General features: G+C 34.5%; 2 protein-coding genes across 2 annotated transcripts in view; one reads left to right on the plus strand and one right to left on the minus strand.

Annotated features, from left to right (window-relative positions):
- Positions 1-1,145: 1,145 nt before the first annotated feature.
- LOC100367292 (uncharacterized) lies at positions 1,146-17,217 on the minus strand. The gene is made up of 11 exons (XM_006824937.2): positions 17,159-17,217; positions 15,577-16,219; positions 13,968-14,106; positions 12,742-12,827; positions 12,535-12,623; positions 6,933-7,016; positions 3,157-3,308; positions 2,913-2,993; positions 2,399-2,546; positions 1,834-1,931; positions 1,146-1,619 (listed from the first exon to the last, which is right to left on the minus strand). Exons 1-11 carry the CDS (start codon positions 17,189-17,191, stop codon positions 1,412-1,414), a joined length of 1,761 nt encoding a protein of 586 aa, XP_006825000.1. The 5' UTR covers positions 17,192-17,217; the 3' UTR covers positions 1,146-1,411.
- A 43-nt stretch (positions 17,218-17,260) lies between these two features.
- Positions 17,261-17,856, plus strand: part of LOC100367445 (methylcrotonoyl-CoA carboxylase subunit alpha, mitochondrial-like) — a 44,600-nt gene continuing 44,004 nt past the window's right edge. The window contains exon 1 of the mRNA XM_085498453.1: positions 17,261-17,355. Coding sequence (XP_085354579.1) covers positions 17,285-17,355 — 71 coding nt within the window. The 5' untranslated portion in view covers positions 17,261-17,284. The remainder of the gene's footprint in view (positions 17,356-17,856) is intronic.

Below are 17,856 nucleotides of genomic sequence, written 5' to 3' on the forward strand. Positions count from 1 at the left end.
TTGTGACTTCATAGAGGTCATAGTGTATGACAAGATACAGGTTCAAGTTTGTGACTTCATAGAGGTCATAGTGTATGACAAGATACAGGTTCAAGTTTGTGACCTCATAGAGGTCATAGTGTATGACAAGATACAGGTTCAAGTTTGTGACCTCGTGGAGGTCATAGTGTATGACAAGATACAGATTCAAGTTTGTGACCTCATAGAGGTCATAGTGTATGACAAGATACAGGTTCAAGTTTGTGACCTCATAGAGGTCATAGTGTATGACAAGATACAGGTTCAAGTTTGTGACCTCATAGAGGTCATAGTGTTTGACAAGATACAGATTCAAGTTTGTGACCTCATAGAGTTCATAGTGTATGACAAGATACAGGTTCAAGTTTGTAACCTCATAGAGGTCATAGTGTATGACAAGATACAGGTTCAAGTTTGTGACCTCGTGGAGGTCATAGTGTATGACAAGATACAGATTCAAGTTTGTGACCTCATAGAGGTCATAGTGTATGACAAGATACAGGTTCAAGTTTGTGACCTCATAGAGGTCATAGTGTATGACAAGATACAGGTTCAAGTTTGTGACCTCATAGAGGTCATAGTGTTTGACAAGATACAGATTCAAGTTTGTGACCTCATAGAGTTCATAGTGTATGACAAGATACAGGTTCAAGTTTGTAACCTCATAGAGGTCATAGTGTATGACAAGATACAGGTTCAAGTTTGTGACCTCATAGAGGTCATAGTGTATGACAAGATACAGGTTCAAGTTTGTGACCTCATAGAGGTCATAGTGTTTGACAAGATACAGATTCAAGTTTGTGACCTCATAGAGTTCATAGTGTATGACAAGATACAGGTTCAAGTTTGTAACCTCATAGAGGTCATAGTGTATGACAAGATACAGGTTCAAGTGTGTGACCTCATATAGGTCATATTGTATGACAAGATACAGGTTCAAGTGTGTGACCTCATAAAGGTCAGGATGTATATATATATGACAAGAGACAAATTCAAGTTCATGACCTCATAGGTCATTATATATAGCAGCCAAGATAAAGTGTAAGTTGATGACAAAATATACAAATGAAAGTGACTGCTCATCCAGATTAATTCACTCAAAAATAAAAATAAAGCACAGAATAGTATTTGTTGCAAAGATTCTGTATATTTTATTCATTTAGTTATTTTTTCTCAAAATACAATTCAAAATAACACATTTTCACAATGAAAAAACAGCATTTTGTCTGCACCACTTGTATTGTTATTTGATGTTGAATATCAATTGTAAATAATATATATGTTAAGATACATCATTCAGCTTTGATTCATCACTGCAACCACCAGATATACATGCATGGTATGAATACATTGATTTCATAGTGGTTTTTATAATACAGTATATAGTATTCATTTATTTTGCAATATCTTCTTCACTTTCATCTTCATACAATAACTCTGACAAAGACTCTGTACTCTTCATGAAAAGACTGCTACAATACGGTGAACATGACATGAAGTAGAACGGTAGATTGCGTATCCCAAATGCTTTACTGCAAGGACGAATTTGACGTAACCCACTGCCATACATAGGTCCCTTGCAACAATCACACACTGACTGACTGGAAACAAAAAATGTATAAAATACGTTTATAAACTGTCTCTGTAGATTATAATAAATTGATATAAGTAAATAATTTTGAAATTTGAGTCCTGGTTGACACAAACAACAGCATCATTGTAAAATACTGGTTATAATTCTCTGTACCAATGCAACATGAGTTGTCAATCATTTTACTGTGTTATAGTACTGCACAGTGTATTATGTTACATTACCTGTTTAGAATATGGTTAATATTGTCAGGAATCACACGTTGATGTGTCTCATTTATACGCCGTTGTTTTACTATCAAAGCAGCCATGTCAGACAAACGCTGTTAAAGGATAGAAAAACAAATCAAATTCTATTGACCATGATAAGCAATTGTGATACTACTGAAAATACAATGTGTGCTATGCAGTAGTATCCTGAGGCAAGTTCCAAATAATTGTTTCCATAGTTACTACAACAGATGATGACCTTACAGTAATACCCAGTCTTTCCTTCTTCCAACTGCTGCTTTCTCAATGTGTGCTGCATGCACTTGGCAATACAATTATATTGACAAAACTAAAATCATTTTACCCTTCACATACAGCAGTTCTTTTTGAAAATAAACATGATTATCCACATAGTAACAGTGATCTTACTGCAATGTGGAAAGGAATGCAAATACTGACAGTATTGTTTAGATGCTGTGCATTGCACTCGTTCCATAGCAATGAAGGACTACAGTAAATATTAGTTCAAAAGAGTTATATACATGGTGACAGCAGAGAAGGGCAGTCTGTAGAGACACACCTGTGGTTGGTTTGTGCTGTTCTCTTTCCAAAAGAGAGGATGCATGAAATTGTTCTTGACTTTGAGATAACGAAGATATCTGAACTTGAGCGCATTACTTGGTAAAGCAGCCAGCTGATTACCTTCTAGATTCAATTCTCTTATGTAGCTAAAAGAAAATAAATTCAGTAACCTTATATCATAAAACTATTACCTAACTATAAGACTATAATTGGCTTATAAATGAATGAAATCCCTTATCAAATCATATATCCCGTCCCCCTAATGGTTAATATGACTAAACAATTGTTTGTCTAATAACACTTGAGGATCAAGAAAAGAAAGACATAGCAGACTCATGGACATGGTCAAATTTTTAATGTTTCAAACAAATAAAATATATTCAAGTTTTTCATTCAACCTTAAAACTCTGATGTTGCCTCTAAATACAAAGGCAATAGATGGGCCAGTGGAAATCCAGCAAATAAATCACAATAGGAGAGTATAATGTGTGAAATATATATTGTATACTTACTGTAGTTGTTTTATTTCATTTGGTAAATATTTGATTTTATTATAAGATACATCAAGAAAGACCAATGGTAATGTATATAAACTGCAAACAATAACAAATATATGCATTAAGACCAATCGTACAATTTAGACAAGAATATAGTATTGTACTGAAACCTGTCTACAGCAAGCATCAAAGTCACTCTTTATTTAGTTTATGGAGGTCTTTACTAAATATTATATACAAGAGTTAGTGAGCTACTTACCTCATTGGAAGCGAAGATATCTGATTGTAAGATATTACTAATGTATTTAACTGTTTTAGTTTATAGATGTCATGTGGTATTTCTTTAATTGGGTTATTTCTTAATTTTAATACCTCTAGATTACGCATATTTAGTATCTCAGCTGGGAAAACCTAAGAAAAATGATAATCATAGTGAAATTTTGTTCAGATTTTATCAAATAAATAACACATAACATTTAAGACACAATAAAATACAAACCAAAAGAAAAAAAAAAATCAAACAAACAAAAGGTCATTTGGGGTAGCTTATCCATATACACATTCATCATAAAGTTTCAACTGTCATGCTCACCATATTTTCACTTTAATGGGTTCATAAAAATACGGAATTTGGGAATTTTTGGAAATACAAACTGACATTTTTACACTTCTTACCTCAAAATTGTGCTCAGTGACATCGAATGAAGAAGTTGTTTGATATAATGAACACAAATCCTAATCTTGTGAAATAATTTCAAATAATTGACATATATTTTAGTGAGTTTTCAGGGTGATAATAGTTTTCCATGCTATACAATGGGAGAATGTCACCCATAATGCATTGCGTGACATGTTCAATAGTGCAAAATTATGAATTCAGCTTGATCTGTAATCTGCTCCATAGCATCACTGGTAGCAAACACACATTATATTGTATTTGATCTTATACTAGAGTCACACTGACATTTTTCATTGATAAAGATATGCATTATTAGTTTATCTCATTTAGAATTATGGACATGCATTTTGTTTTCATATTTTGATATCAAGTTTGTTTAATGATTTCATTGAAATTTATAAACACAGGTTTTCATGTTAGAATGATACAGAATATTGCTTTTCAATAATGAGTAAGTGATTTATCCTGCCAGCCCCATGCATGTACTTTTACATTACATGTCCAGATAGGGGTTAATAATTGAGAGAAATCAGGTGAATCTAATATCACATGTTGAAAATCAGGCAATTCTACTACAAGACCTGCAAATGAGAGCAGTCCAAATAATTCTTGAATAGGTAACTGATGAAAGGAACAAATTGGATTGCTGACCACGGAGCACCAACCACTAGTCATCATCAATCCACTACCCATTGTAACAAGGATACTGTGATGTTTTCACATTTTGTGCACTGAAGACAGGTAACACACTATGACTCCTATCTAGGACTGAGATTACACGGCAAATCTATGACTCCTATCTAGGACTATGAGATTACACGGCAAATCTATGACTCCTATCTAGGACTGTGAGATTACACGGCAAATCTATGACTCCTATCTAGGACTATGAGATTACACGGCAAATCTATGACTCCTATCTAGGACTATGAGATTACACGGCAAATCTATGACTCCTATCTAGGACTATGAGATTACACGGCAAATCTATGACTCCTATCTAGGACTATGAGATTACACGGCAAATCTATGACTCCTATCTAGGACTGAGATTACACGGCAAATCTATGACTCCTATCTAGGACTGAGATTACACGGCAAATCTATGACTCCTATCTAGGACTATGAGATTACACGGCAAATCTATGACTCCTATCTAGGACTATGAGATTACACGGCAAATCTATGACTCCTATCTAGGACTATGAGATTACACGGCAAATCTATGACTCCTATCTAGGACTGTGAGATTACACGGCAAATCTATGACTCCTATCTAGGACTGTGAGATTACACGGCAAATCTATGACTCCTATCTAAGACTGTGAGATTACACGGCAAATCTATGACTCCTATCTAGGACTGTGAGATTACACGGCAAATCTATGACTCCTATCTAGGACTGTGAGATTACACGGCAAATCTATGACTCCTATCTAGGACTATGAGATTACACGACAAATCTATGACTCCTATCTAAGACTGTGAGATTACACGGCAAATCTATGACTCCTATCTAGGACTGTGAGATTACACGGCAAATCTATGACTCCTATCTAGGACTGTGAGATTACACGGCAAATCTATGACTCCTATCTAGGACTGTGAGATTACACGGCAAATCTATGACTCCTATCTAGGACTGTGAGATTACACGGCAAATCTATGACTCCTATCTAGGACTGTGAGATTACACGGCAAATCTATGACTCCTATCTAGGACTGTGAGATTACACGGCAAATCTATGACTCCTATCTAGGACTATGAGATTACACGGCAAATCTATGACTCCTATCTAGGACTGAGATTACACGGCAAATCTATGACTCCTATCTAGGACTGTGAGATTACACGGCAAATCTATGACTCCTATCTAGGACTGTGAGATTACACGGCAAATCTATGACTCCTATCTAGGACTGTGAGATTACACGGCAAATCTATGACTCCTATCTAGGACTGTGAGATTACACGGCAAATCTATGACTCCTATCTAGGACTATGAGATTACACGGCAAATCTATGACTCCTATCTAGGACTGTGAGATTACACGGCAAATCTATGACTCCTATCTAGGACTGTGAGATTACACGGCAAATCTATGACTCCTATCTAGGACTATGAGATTACACGGCAAATCTATGACTCCTATCTAGGACTGAGATTACACGGCAAATCTATGACTCCTATCTAGGACTGTGAGATTACACGGCAAATCTATGACTCCTATCTAAGACTGTGAGATTACACGGCAAATCTATGACTCCTATCTAGGACTGTGAGATTACACGGCAAATCTATGACTCCTATCTAGGACTGTGAGATTACACGGCAAATCTATGACTCCTATCTAGGACTGTGAGATTACACGGCAAATCTATGACTCCTATCTAGGACTGTGAGATTACACGGCAAATCTATGACTCCTATCTAGGACTGTGAGATTACACGGCAAATCTATGACTCCTATCTAGGACTATGAGATTACACGGCAAATCTATGACTCCTATCTAGGACTGTGAGATTACACGGCAAATCTATGACTCCTATCTAGGACTGTGAGATTACACGGCAAATCTATGACTCCTATCTAGGACTGTGAGATTACACGGCAAATCTATGACTCCTATCTAGGACTGTGAGATTACACGGCAAATCTATGACTCCTATCTAGGACTATGAGATTACACGGCAAATCTATGACTCCTATCTAGGACTGTGAGATTACACGGCAAATCTATGACTCCTATCTAGGACTGTGAGATTACACGGCAAATCTATGACTCCTATCTAGGACTATGAGATTACACGGCAAATCTATGACTCCTATCTAGGACTGAGATTACACGGCAAATCTATGACTCCTATCTAGGACTGTGAGATTACATGGCAAATCTATGACTCCTATCTAGGACTGTGAGATTACACGGCAAATCTATGACTCCTATCTAGGACTATGAGATTACACGGCAAATCTATGACTCCTATCTAGGACTGTGAGATTACACGGCAAATCTATGAATCCTATCTAGGACTATGAGATTACACGGCAAATCTATGACTCCTATCTAGGACTGTGAGATTACACAGCAAATCTATGACTCCTATCTAGGACTATGAGATTACACGGCAAATCTATGACTCCTATCTAGGACTATGAGATTACACGGCAAATCTATGACTCCTATCTAGGACTATGAGATTACACGGCAAATGGACAGAATGCACTAAATTGTGACCAATTGTCAAGATGTGGGCAAAAATGAGATTAATGTATTTGCAGGGATATGAACACTACATCATATTAATATCATTGGTAGTTTAGTGTAATAGAAATATATCAAATGAACTTACCCTTAAATCATTAAATGATAAATTAAGATACAGCAGAGTATTATAAAGAACTGAAACATCTGGTAACTCTTCAATAAAGTGAGCCTAAATAATAATAATAATAATAATAATAATGATAATAATAATAATACCAGCTAAAATAATATGTAATCATTTAAATAGCAATCAGTGACTAGCAATAATTAATAATTAACTAGCAATTTTGAATCACTAACTACTGGTAGTAATGCAGCACATAGTTGGTTACCACTAAAACATATGATGGATTTCATTTACGTTTACACTATGGTTTTATTTTTATACTATTGTTAACAAATCCCATATACAAATGTTTAAAAATATATGGTGACCAAACTACATGTATTTTTCACACAAACTCCATGAAAATTATCATTTATCATTGGTTCCTATGATAACAAGTTCTCACCATATATCTAAATTCCTATAAAATCATTCCAAAACTTTTAGACAGTTTTTCTCTAAACAAATACTAGTATATTGTACTGGGAAAAAACTGTGAAATTTGAATTCAATTTTTTATATTAAATATTTCCCCATAATTTGTTACAACACGATACTCAGTTTCATGTGTCAGCTTTACTCATGTTGTTTAGAATGGTCTTGACACCACTGAAGTCTATTTTTGTTTAGAATGGTCTTGACACCACTGAAGTCTATTTTTGTTAAGAATGGTCTTGACACCACTGAAGTCTATTTTTGTTAAGAATGGTCTTGACACCACTGAAGTCTATTTTTGTTAAGAATGGTCTTGACACCACTGAAGTCTATTTTTGTTTAGAATGGTCTTGACACCACTGAAGTCTATTTTTGTTTAGAATGGTCTTGACACCACTGAAGACTATTTTTGTTAAGAATGGTCTTGACACCACTGAAGTCTATTTTTGTTTAGAATGGTCTTGACACCACTGAAGTCTATTTTTGTTAAGAATGGTCTTGACACCACTGAAGTCTATTTTTGTTAAGAATGGTCTTGACACCACTGAAGTCTATTTTTGTTTAGAATGGTCTTGACACCACTGAAGTCTATTTTTGTTTAGAATGGTCTTGACACCACTGAAGTCTATTTTTGTTAAGAATGGTCTTGACACCACTGAAGTCTATTTTTGTTTAGAATGGTCTTGACACCACTGAAGTCTATTTTTGTTTAGAATGGTCTTGACACCACTGAAGACTATTTTTGTTAAGAATGGTCTTGACACCACTGAAGTCCTGAAGTCTATTTTTGTTTAGAATGGTCTTGACACCACTGAAGTCTATTTTTGTTTAGAATGGTCTTGACACCACTGAAGTCTATTTTTGTTTAGAATGGTCTTGACACCACTGAAGTCTATTTTTGTTTAGAATGGTCTTGACACCACTGAAGTCTATTTTTGTTTAGAATGGTCTTGACACCACTGAAGTCTATTTTTGTTTAGAATGGTCTTGACACCACTGAAGTCTATTTTTGTTTAGAATGGTCTTGACACCACTGAAGTCTATTTTTGTTTAGAATGGTCTTGACACCACTGAAGTCTATTTTTGTTTAGAATGGTCTTGACACCACTGAAGTCTATTTTTGTTTAGAATGGTCTTGACACCACTGAAGTCTATTTTTGTTTAGAATGGTCTTGACACCACTGAAGTATATTTTTGTTTAGAATGGTCTTGACACCACTGAAGTCTATTTTTGTTTGGAATGGTCTTGACACCACTGAAGACTATTTTTGTTAAGAATGGTCTTGACACCACTGAAGTCCTGAAGTCTATTTTTGTTTAGAATGGTCTTGACACCACTGAAGTCTATTTTTGTTTAGAATGGTCTTGACACCACTGAAGTCTATTTTTGTTAAGAATGGTCTTGACACCACTGAAGTCTATTTTTGTTAAGAATGGTCTTGACACCACTGAAGTCTATTTTTGTTTAGAATGGTCTTGACACCACTGAAGACTATTTTTGTTTAGAATGGTCTTGACACCACTGAAGTCTATTTTTTGTTTAGAATGGTCTTGACACCACTGAAGTCTATTTTTGTTTAGAATGGTCTTGACACCACTGAAGTCTACTTTTGTTTAGAATGGTCTTGACACCACTGAAGTCTATTTTTGTTAAGAATGGTCTTGACACCACTGAAGTCTATTTTTGTTTAGAATGGTCTTGACACCACTGAAGTCTATTTTTGTTAAGAATGGTCTTGACACCACTGAAGTCTATTTTTGTTTAGAATGGTCTTGACATCACTGAAGTCTATTTTTGTTAAGAATGGTCTTGACACCACTGAAGTCTATTTTTGTTTAGAATGGTCTTGACACCACTGAAGACTATTTTTGTTTAGAATGGTCTTGACACCACTGAAGTCTATTTTTGTTTAGAATGGTCTTGACACCACTGAAGTCTATTTTTGTTTAGAATGGTCTTGACACCACTGAAGTCTATTTTTGTTTAGAATGGTCTTGACACCACTGAAGTCTATTTTTGTTTAGAATGGTCTTGACACCACTGAAGTCTATTTTTGTTTAGAATGGTCTTGACACCACTGAAGTCTATTTTTGTTTAGAATGGTCTTGACACCACTGAAGTCTATTCGTGCTTAGAATGGTCTTGACACCACTGAAGTCTATTTTTGTTTAGAATGGTCTTGACACCACTGAAGTCTATTTTTGTTTAGAATGGTCTTGACACCACTGAAGTCTATTTTTGTTTAGAATGGTCTTGACACCACTGAAGTCTATTTTTGTTTAGAATGGTCTTGACACCACTGAAGTCTATTTTTGTTTAGAATGGTCTTGACACCACTGAAGTCTATTTTTGTTTAGAATGGTCTTGACACCACTGAAGTCTATTTTTGTTTAGAATGGTCTTGACACCACTGAAGTCTATTTTTGTTTAGAATGGTCTTGACACCACTGAAGTCTATTTTTGTTTAGAATGGTCTTGACACCACTGAAGTCTATTTTTGTTTAGAATGGTCTTGACACCACTGAAGTATATTTTTGTTTAGAATGGTCTTGACACCACTGAAGTATATTTTTGTTTAGAATGGTCTTGACACCACTGAAGTCTATTTTTGTTTAGAATGGTCTTGACACCACTGAAGTCTATTTTTGTTTAGAATGGTCTTGACACCACTGAAGTCTATTTTTGTTTAGAATGGTCTTGACACCACTGAAGTCTATTTTTGTTTAGAATGGTCTTGACACCACTGAAGTCTATTTTTGTTTAGAATGGTCTTGACACCACTGAAGTATATTTTTGTTTAGAATGGTCTTGACACCACTGAAGTCTATTTTTGTTTAGAATGGTCTTGACACCACTGAAGTCTATTTTTGTTTAGAATGGTCTTGACACCACTGAAGTCTATTTTTGTTTAGAATGGTCTTGACACCACTGAAGTATATTTTTGTTTAGAATGGTCTTGACACCACTGAAGTCTATTTTTGTTTGGAATGGTCTTGACACCACTGAAGACTATTTTTGTTAAGAATGGTCTTGACACCACTGAAGTCCTGAAGTCTATTTTTGTTTAGAATGGTCTTGACACCACTGAAGTCTATTTTTGTTTAGAATGGTCTTGACACCACTGAAGTCTATTTTTGTTAAGAATGGTCTTGACACCACTGAAGTCTATTTTTGTTTAGAATGGTCTTGACACCACTGAAGTCTATTTTTGTTTAGAATGGTCTTGACACCACTGAAGTCTATTTTTGTTTAGAATGGTCTTGACACCACTGAAGTCTATTTTTGTTTGGAATGGTCTTGACACCACTGAAGACTATTTTTGTTAAGAATGGTCTTGACACCACTGAAGTCCTGAAGTCTACTTTTGTTTAGAATGGTCTTGACACCACTGAAGTCTATTTTTGTTTAGAATGGTCTTGACACCACTGAAGTCTATTTTTGTTTAGAATGGTCTTGACACCACTGAAGTCTATTTTTATTTAGAATGGTCTTGACACCACTGAAGTCTATTTTTGTTTAGAATGGTCTTGACACCACTGAAGTCTATTTTTGTTTAGAATGGTCTTGACACCACTGAAGTCTATTTTTGTTTAGAATGGTCTTGACACCACTGAAGTCTATTTTTGTTTAGAATGGTCTTGACACCACTGAAGTCTATTTTTGTTTAGAATGGTCTTGACACCACTGAAATCTATTTTTGTTTAGAATGGTCTTGACACCACTGAAGTCTATTTTTGTTTACAATGGTCTTGACACCACTGAAGTCTATTTTTGTTAAGAATGGTCTTGACACCACTGAAGTCTATTTTTGTTAAGAATGGTCTTGACACCACTGAAGTCTATTTTTGTTTAGAATGGTCTTGACACCACTGAAGTCTATTTTTGTTTAGAATGGTCTTGACACCACTGAAGTCTATTTTTGTTTAGAATGGTCTTGACACCACTGAAGTCTATTTGTGTTTAGAATGGTCTTGACACCACTGAAGTCTATTTTTGTTTAGAATGGTCTTGACACCACTGAAGTCTATTTTTGTTTAGAATGGTCTTGACACCACTGAAGTCTATTTTTGTTTAGAATGGTCTTGACACCACTGAAGTCTATTTTTGTTTAGATTGGTCTTGACACCACTGAAGTCTATTTTTGTTTAGAATGGTCTTGACACCACTGAAGTATATTTTTGTTTAGAATGGTCTTGACACCACTGAAGTATATTTTTGTTTAGAATGGTCTTGACACCACTGAAGTCTATTTTTGTTTAGAATGGTCTTGACACCACTGAAGTCTATTTTTGTTTAGAATGGTCTTGACACCACTGAAGTCTATTTTTGTTTAGAATGGTCTTGACACCACTGAAGTCTATTTTTGTTAAGAATGGTCTTGACACCACTGAAGTCTATTTTTGTTAAGAATGGTCTTGACACCACTGAAGTCTATTTTTGTTAAGAATGGTCTTGACACCACTGAAGTCTATTTTTGTTTAGAATGGTCTTGACACCACTGAAGTCTATTTTTGTTTAGAATGGACTTGACACCACTGAAGTCTATTTTTGTTTAGAATGGTCTTGACACCACTGAAGTATATTTTTGTTTAGAATGGTCTTGACACCACTGAAGTCTATTTTTGTTTAGAATGGTCCTGACACCACTGAAGTCTACAATGTTAATATTGGATACATGTATAATGTTAAACAAGCAACCTGACGGCCAAAATAGCTCTGCTGTCTTACAAGACCATTTACCGAAAATTAGAAAAATATTTGCCAAAAATAGAGAATTGAAAGTTTTGTCATAAAGTGAACAAATCTAACAGAGGTTTATCCAAGATACCTACATACCAAGTATAAAGACAATTGAACTGGTGGTTTTCACGAAGAAGTTGAAAATAGCATATTTTACCAAAAATGACAAAAATAGACAATTGAAGATATCATCACAAAATGAACAAATCTAATACAAATCCACTCAGCACACCTACATCCTAAGTATCAAAGCAATTGAGCTGGTAGTTTTCAAGAAGAAGTTGAAAAAGCAATTGTTGACGGACGATGGACAGACAAATGACAACAGACCTATATGAAGAGCTCTGCTCTGTTATCTATGATGACAGTGGAGCTAAGCAATGGAAAACATTATTTTCTACTCACTTTGAGACTTAATGCTTTGCCACCATTCACCAAAGAATCTAATATCGCCAATTCAGATGGAGTAATCATATTGGATTGATCCTCTTCAACTGAAATTAAACCCAAATATACAGACAAAATTAATTACAACACTCAATGAGAGGAAAAGTAAGCGATGATAACAACCATTGTAATTCAGTCATAAAGTGTTGTATTTTTTATACTCACAAAATGGAGACTGACTTCTTCTTGATCCTTGGAAGTATTTAGGATTTGGTGAAGTAAATAAAGCCTCTCGGTCTGGGTAATCAATTCTATCGGTAAAGATAGATTTATTATCAGCCTTCAAACATTATATTTTCATTGACAAGTGGATATACATATCAGCCAAACTCTCACTTCTTGGAAAGCATTGTTGCTTATGTAGTTGACATTATTACACATTCAAAATTAATGCTGGTAACAAGGTGCTCTGTATAGATGAAAGGAATCCCTTTTAAAACATAGCTATTGTTTTTTAATCTGATTGTGTCAATCAAAAATTCTAAACAAAGGAGTAAATGACATACTTGCTACGTTCACGGTAAGAGAATTCGGCCCAGGCCAAAATGTGTAATCTTTTGTGTTTGTAGAGGGATTACAACAGTAGCATTCACGTTAATAGTCAAGACCCACCTTGTTCCCACTTTGCTCGTGCCGAAATCATGCCCCCATTTCTCGATCTGTTATTTGACCCAAACATGAAAAATGATATGCATATGATGACAATAATAATAATTGCTATATTGAAAGTATATCTATTTGCTGTCAAAGTTTTTATCATGAGTCATCGTACACATGTAGATTCGAAAATCAATTATTTTTTTCTCATTGATGTAGCATTGCGAGTAAAAAAATGCTTGTAGTATTACATAAATATGTGGCGCTTGACAAAGGTTTGCTTTTTTATTCATTTATTACTACAGCATCCGACCATCTCTAGCGGCCTCCATTGTCATGTCATACTAGTATATGTTCTCTTAAATTCATCACTGAGGGCGTGATTTCAGTTTGTGCCGTGCCTTCAGACAGCAAATCTCAACATGTGCCGAATTTCATTCTCAAGCATCTATCATGACTAAGATATATTTTTTTCCGGCCTGACCGTTCACACACATGTTTCGGCACGCGTCGACTCGGTCCTGAGTCTTGACATATGCCGAGATCTCTAATATGAACTACTGTAATTATTCACTGATGTTCGCTGATGAGTAAAATTAACTGTGAAATAACATAAAACCTTTTTCATGTCACAATATTTGAACAAACTTTGATTTGTGGTCTCATATAAAATTACAACATAACTCAATGTTCCCCTGCTCAAAACATCAAAATAATGAAAAGCCAGTGAAAATAAATGGTTTTACAGTATTAGAGTATCATAAATTTTAAACTTTGAAAAATGAAGAACTTACGGTAATATTGGATCAGCTGGCATCAATCCATGCATATCATAAACCATTATATCTTTCATATGCTGTTTTAATATATATGTCATTTCAATCAAAAGCTGTCTCTGAGGTACACGTTGTGTTGCTTTAGGAATACTATCAGCTATATATTTGAATAAAAGAAATTCTTTAATGATAGATTTGTGGATATATCATTTTCATCTAATTTGGATTCACTGACTCATGATATTTTATGTATTCACTCAAGTCTCATGTGACACAATTAATTAACATAACAGTTATAGATAAAACACATTTAGTATCTATGCCATTTATCTTATCAGTATTTGTAACAAGTTCAGTTCAGAATATAACAAAATATTTGTAACACTGGAATTATGTATATCATTTACACTATGTTTGCTATCACAATAGTAGGCATATACTCAAAACACTGTGGTCAAAATGGCTGCCAGTCAACCATAAATAAATAAACTGTTATACCCATCTTGAGAATGTTTGCGGGTATTTTGACTTATTAAATAAGATGACAATTTTCTAACGATATTTTGTTTTGATGTGTTACCTGATTATAGATTTGGATAAATGCCAAAACATTTATAGTGTTTTAACTAGGTACAAATCATGGTTTTATAAAAAATTATGCGACAAAATGCCAGAAATTGACATTTTTGAAACAATTTCAATAAGATTCCATAAAAAAGCATTATTTCATGGAAAATAAATAGTATTCTTCAGAAACTCCTAATAATTTATGACAATCAGGATTACCCATCTTATAATTTATGACAATCAGGATTACCCATCTTATAATTTATGACAATCAGGATTACCCATCTTATAATTTATGACAATCAGGATTACCCATCTTATAATTTATGACAATCAGGATTACCCATCTTATAATTTATGACAATCAGGATTACCCATCTTATAATTTATGACAATCAGGATTACCCATCTTATAATTTATGACAATCAGGATTACCCATCTTATAATTTATGACAATCAGGATTACCCATCTTATAATTTATGACAATCAGGATTACCCATCTTATAATTTATGACAATCAGGATTACCCATCTTATAATTTATGACAATCAGGATTACCCATCTTATAATTTATGACAATCAGGATTACCCATCTTATAATTTATGACAATCAGGATTACCCTTCTTATAATTTATGACAATCAGGATTACCCATCTTATAATTTATGACAATCAGGATTACCCATCTTATAATTTATGACAATCAGGATTACCCATCTTATAATTTATGACAATCAGGATTACCCATCTTATAATTTTTCACTATACGTCACCGAAGAATATTTTCAGTCTTTTTCTCATAGAAACCAAAGTTAAATGTATCAAACATCAAACAACAAAGTTTTCATGGTTTTATAAGATTTTTATGCAAAAAGTAATACTGTGACTATATGTTACATGAGTTTTGTGGGCAACAACATAAAATGAAACGATAGTGTGAAAATTATGCAAATCGCCATATACATTTTAATATATGCAAATGACCCTGTTGGCCCAGGCTTTATATAGTTATTTGTTTATTATAGATATACAGTATATAATTATGTCTTTATACTTACTTTTCAGTTCCAATGTGTTAACTTTTTCTTGTCTAGGTAATTTATTGAACGTGGCAAATAAAGTTGTCAACTTTTTAAAATTCTGCTTGGATAACATGGCATGGTGTATTTGTTTCTTTGGCATCATTTTAATTTCATTATGATCCAATAAAAAGTCTTCCAATGTGAACTCTGGTTTGGGTAAATATTCACATGAGTCAGTATATAAGAATTCATGTTTAATTTCAGGGTTTTGTTTTGGTAGCCTTGGCGGTAACCCATCAGGCCCACGTGGCTTGTATGGTTTGATCAATGAAGTACTTGTGAATGTTGCAGCTTCAGTTTTTGGTCGATACTGTGCTTCTAATAGATATACACTGTCCACTGTGTTCATTGGTGAGCGTGGATACGTTTTATTATACTGATCTGTTTTTTTGGAAGATGATCTCCGTTTGATATCACTTTCATGAAATCCAGATGCTAAACTTGGGGCAACACTTGGAATAGGAGATAACTGGTCCCTGGTATCAGGAGTCATTGTAGAAGCCAAGTACATCTCAACTGTATCTGTAGGAAAGTCTTTCAAATACACAGAGTCCTTGGGTTTGACTGGTGCTAGTGGACGCCTTAGAAGCCCTTTCCCCTTAGGCTTCAATGCAGGGCCCTGTAAAATTCAATACAAATGTCATGTAAGTAGAGATAAATTATTACTCAAACTCTTGCATAAAAAGTTATGTTCCCAGAACTCAAAATGTGCCATCACTAAATTACATGATATATACTGTGCATTACAGAATTAAGAATATGTGTAGAACTAAAATTGTTCAACAGTTTAGTTTTATAAGACTATGGATATGTTCAGATTGCACTGTTGCAGTTTGGTTTCTATAATTTGGAGCATTTTCTTATTATGTTGTCCTTATGTTATGCTGGAATAATAATTAAGCAATAAACCATTGCCTAGTCAGATATACCACATGCTATTGTTGTAAATGTTATGCTTCTGTGTAAAATCTTGTGGTGTATTAGTGCCAGGCGATGGTTTATTTAGCTTCAAATCATTTTTGTCCTTATGTCAGTATAACGTGGTAATAGAATAACAATTCTGAGATAAATTACTGAGTGTGAAGACGGTGGTGATAAAATTAATTAGGAGTGTGTTATGGTGATAATTATACATTGCCCACACAGCACCACCATATACAAATTACTGCAAGCTACAGTATATAGCTTGAACAGATATATCCTTGAACAGATCAAGGAACTTAATGAAAGCATATTTTCTGTGATATGTTACGATTGAATACGTGACATGATAGTCACAGTATCCTAAATGTTGGCGAATTATTAAAATTTAATTTGTTAAAGCTTTGGTAAATATATAGTAATGACACAATGTACCAGAGTGCAAAACTTACAAAATCCATTTCTTGTTTTGAAATTAAAACAATTTGATAGGATTGTTATTGATGTTACGCAATGCTAGTTTGTTTAGGGCTTTACTATTTGCCAATTCGCCTCAACACAATATCTTTTAAACATTTATCTGGTAGACAAATGATTCTGAACTGACCAAGTGCTAAATTTAATAGTAAAACCTTACCCTCTCTGAAGACATGCCTTTCGCCATCGCCATTTTGCAGGGCGTTGTTTACAACATTTTAGTTTCCTTAGAAACTAGTGACCGACAGAGGGCGCATAGTGTAGGTCAAAGTTCGAATTTAACATCATGGCGGCTCTCTGGAAAAGTGGTCTATCTATTTTGCAACGACAGCAGTATCTGAAGTTACTGCCGCAGAGGTAAGTACCAGAACTGTTCTTTAGTTTTATTTTATTGTGTATGACACGTCATGTTTCCCAGGACTTGACCGGTGAAGTAGTGAACCAAATGTCAATTTTGAGTAATATTGTGACCATATTTCTTTGTTTTTATGTAGTTTTCCAAATTCAGTCGAAATTTTTTTTCGTGGGACTACATAGTATTCCAATAATTGATTTATATCTGATTGCTTATGTGCTAAGAATGCATCTCTGGTTTACACATTTTATACGATCCGCTCCGCTAGGATTGCCCTTAAAATCAATTGTGTGTGTGTGTGATTTCCAGTGTTTTCACGTATTAATTCTTCTGTGATTTTTTTGGCTTAGCCAATTTCCATCAAACTTGGCAGGCGAGTAAGAGATCACCGGCGCCAACATTGTTGCATTGTATCAACGTAATCCCAACGCAACTTTGAACTATGAATGAACTGTAAAAACTGCCTTCAATCTAGAATATACTATCACAAAACAGTTGGAAAT

Source organism: Saccoglossus kowalevskii, chromosome 1, assembly GCF_978046115.1.
Source record: "Saccoglossus kowalevskii chromosome 1, keSacKowa6.1, whole genome shotgun sequence".
In the NCBI taxonomy this organism is placed as follows: Eukaryota; Metazoa; Hemichordata; class Enteropneusta; family Harrimaniidae; genus Saccoglossus; species Saccoglossus kowalevskii.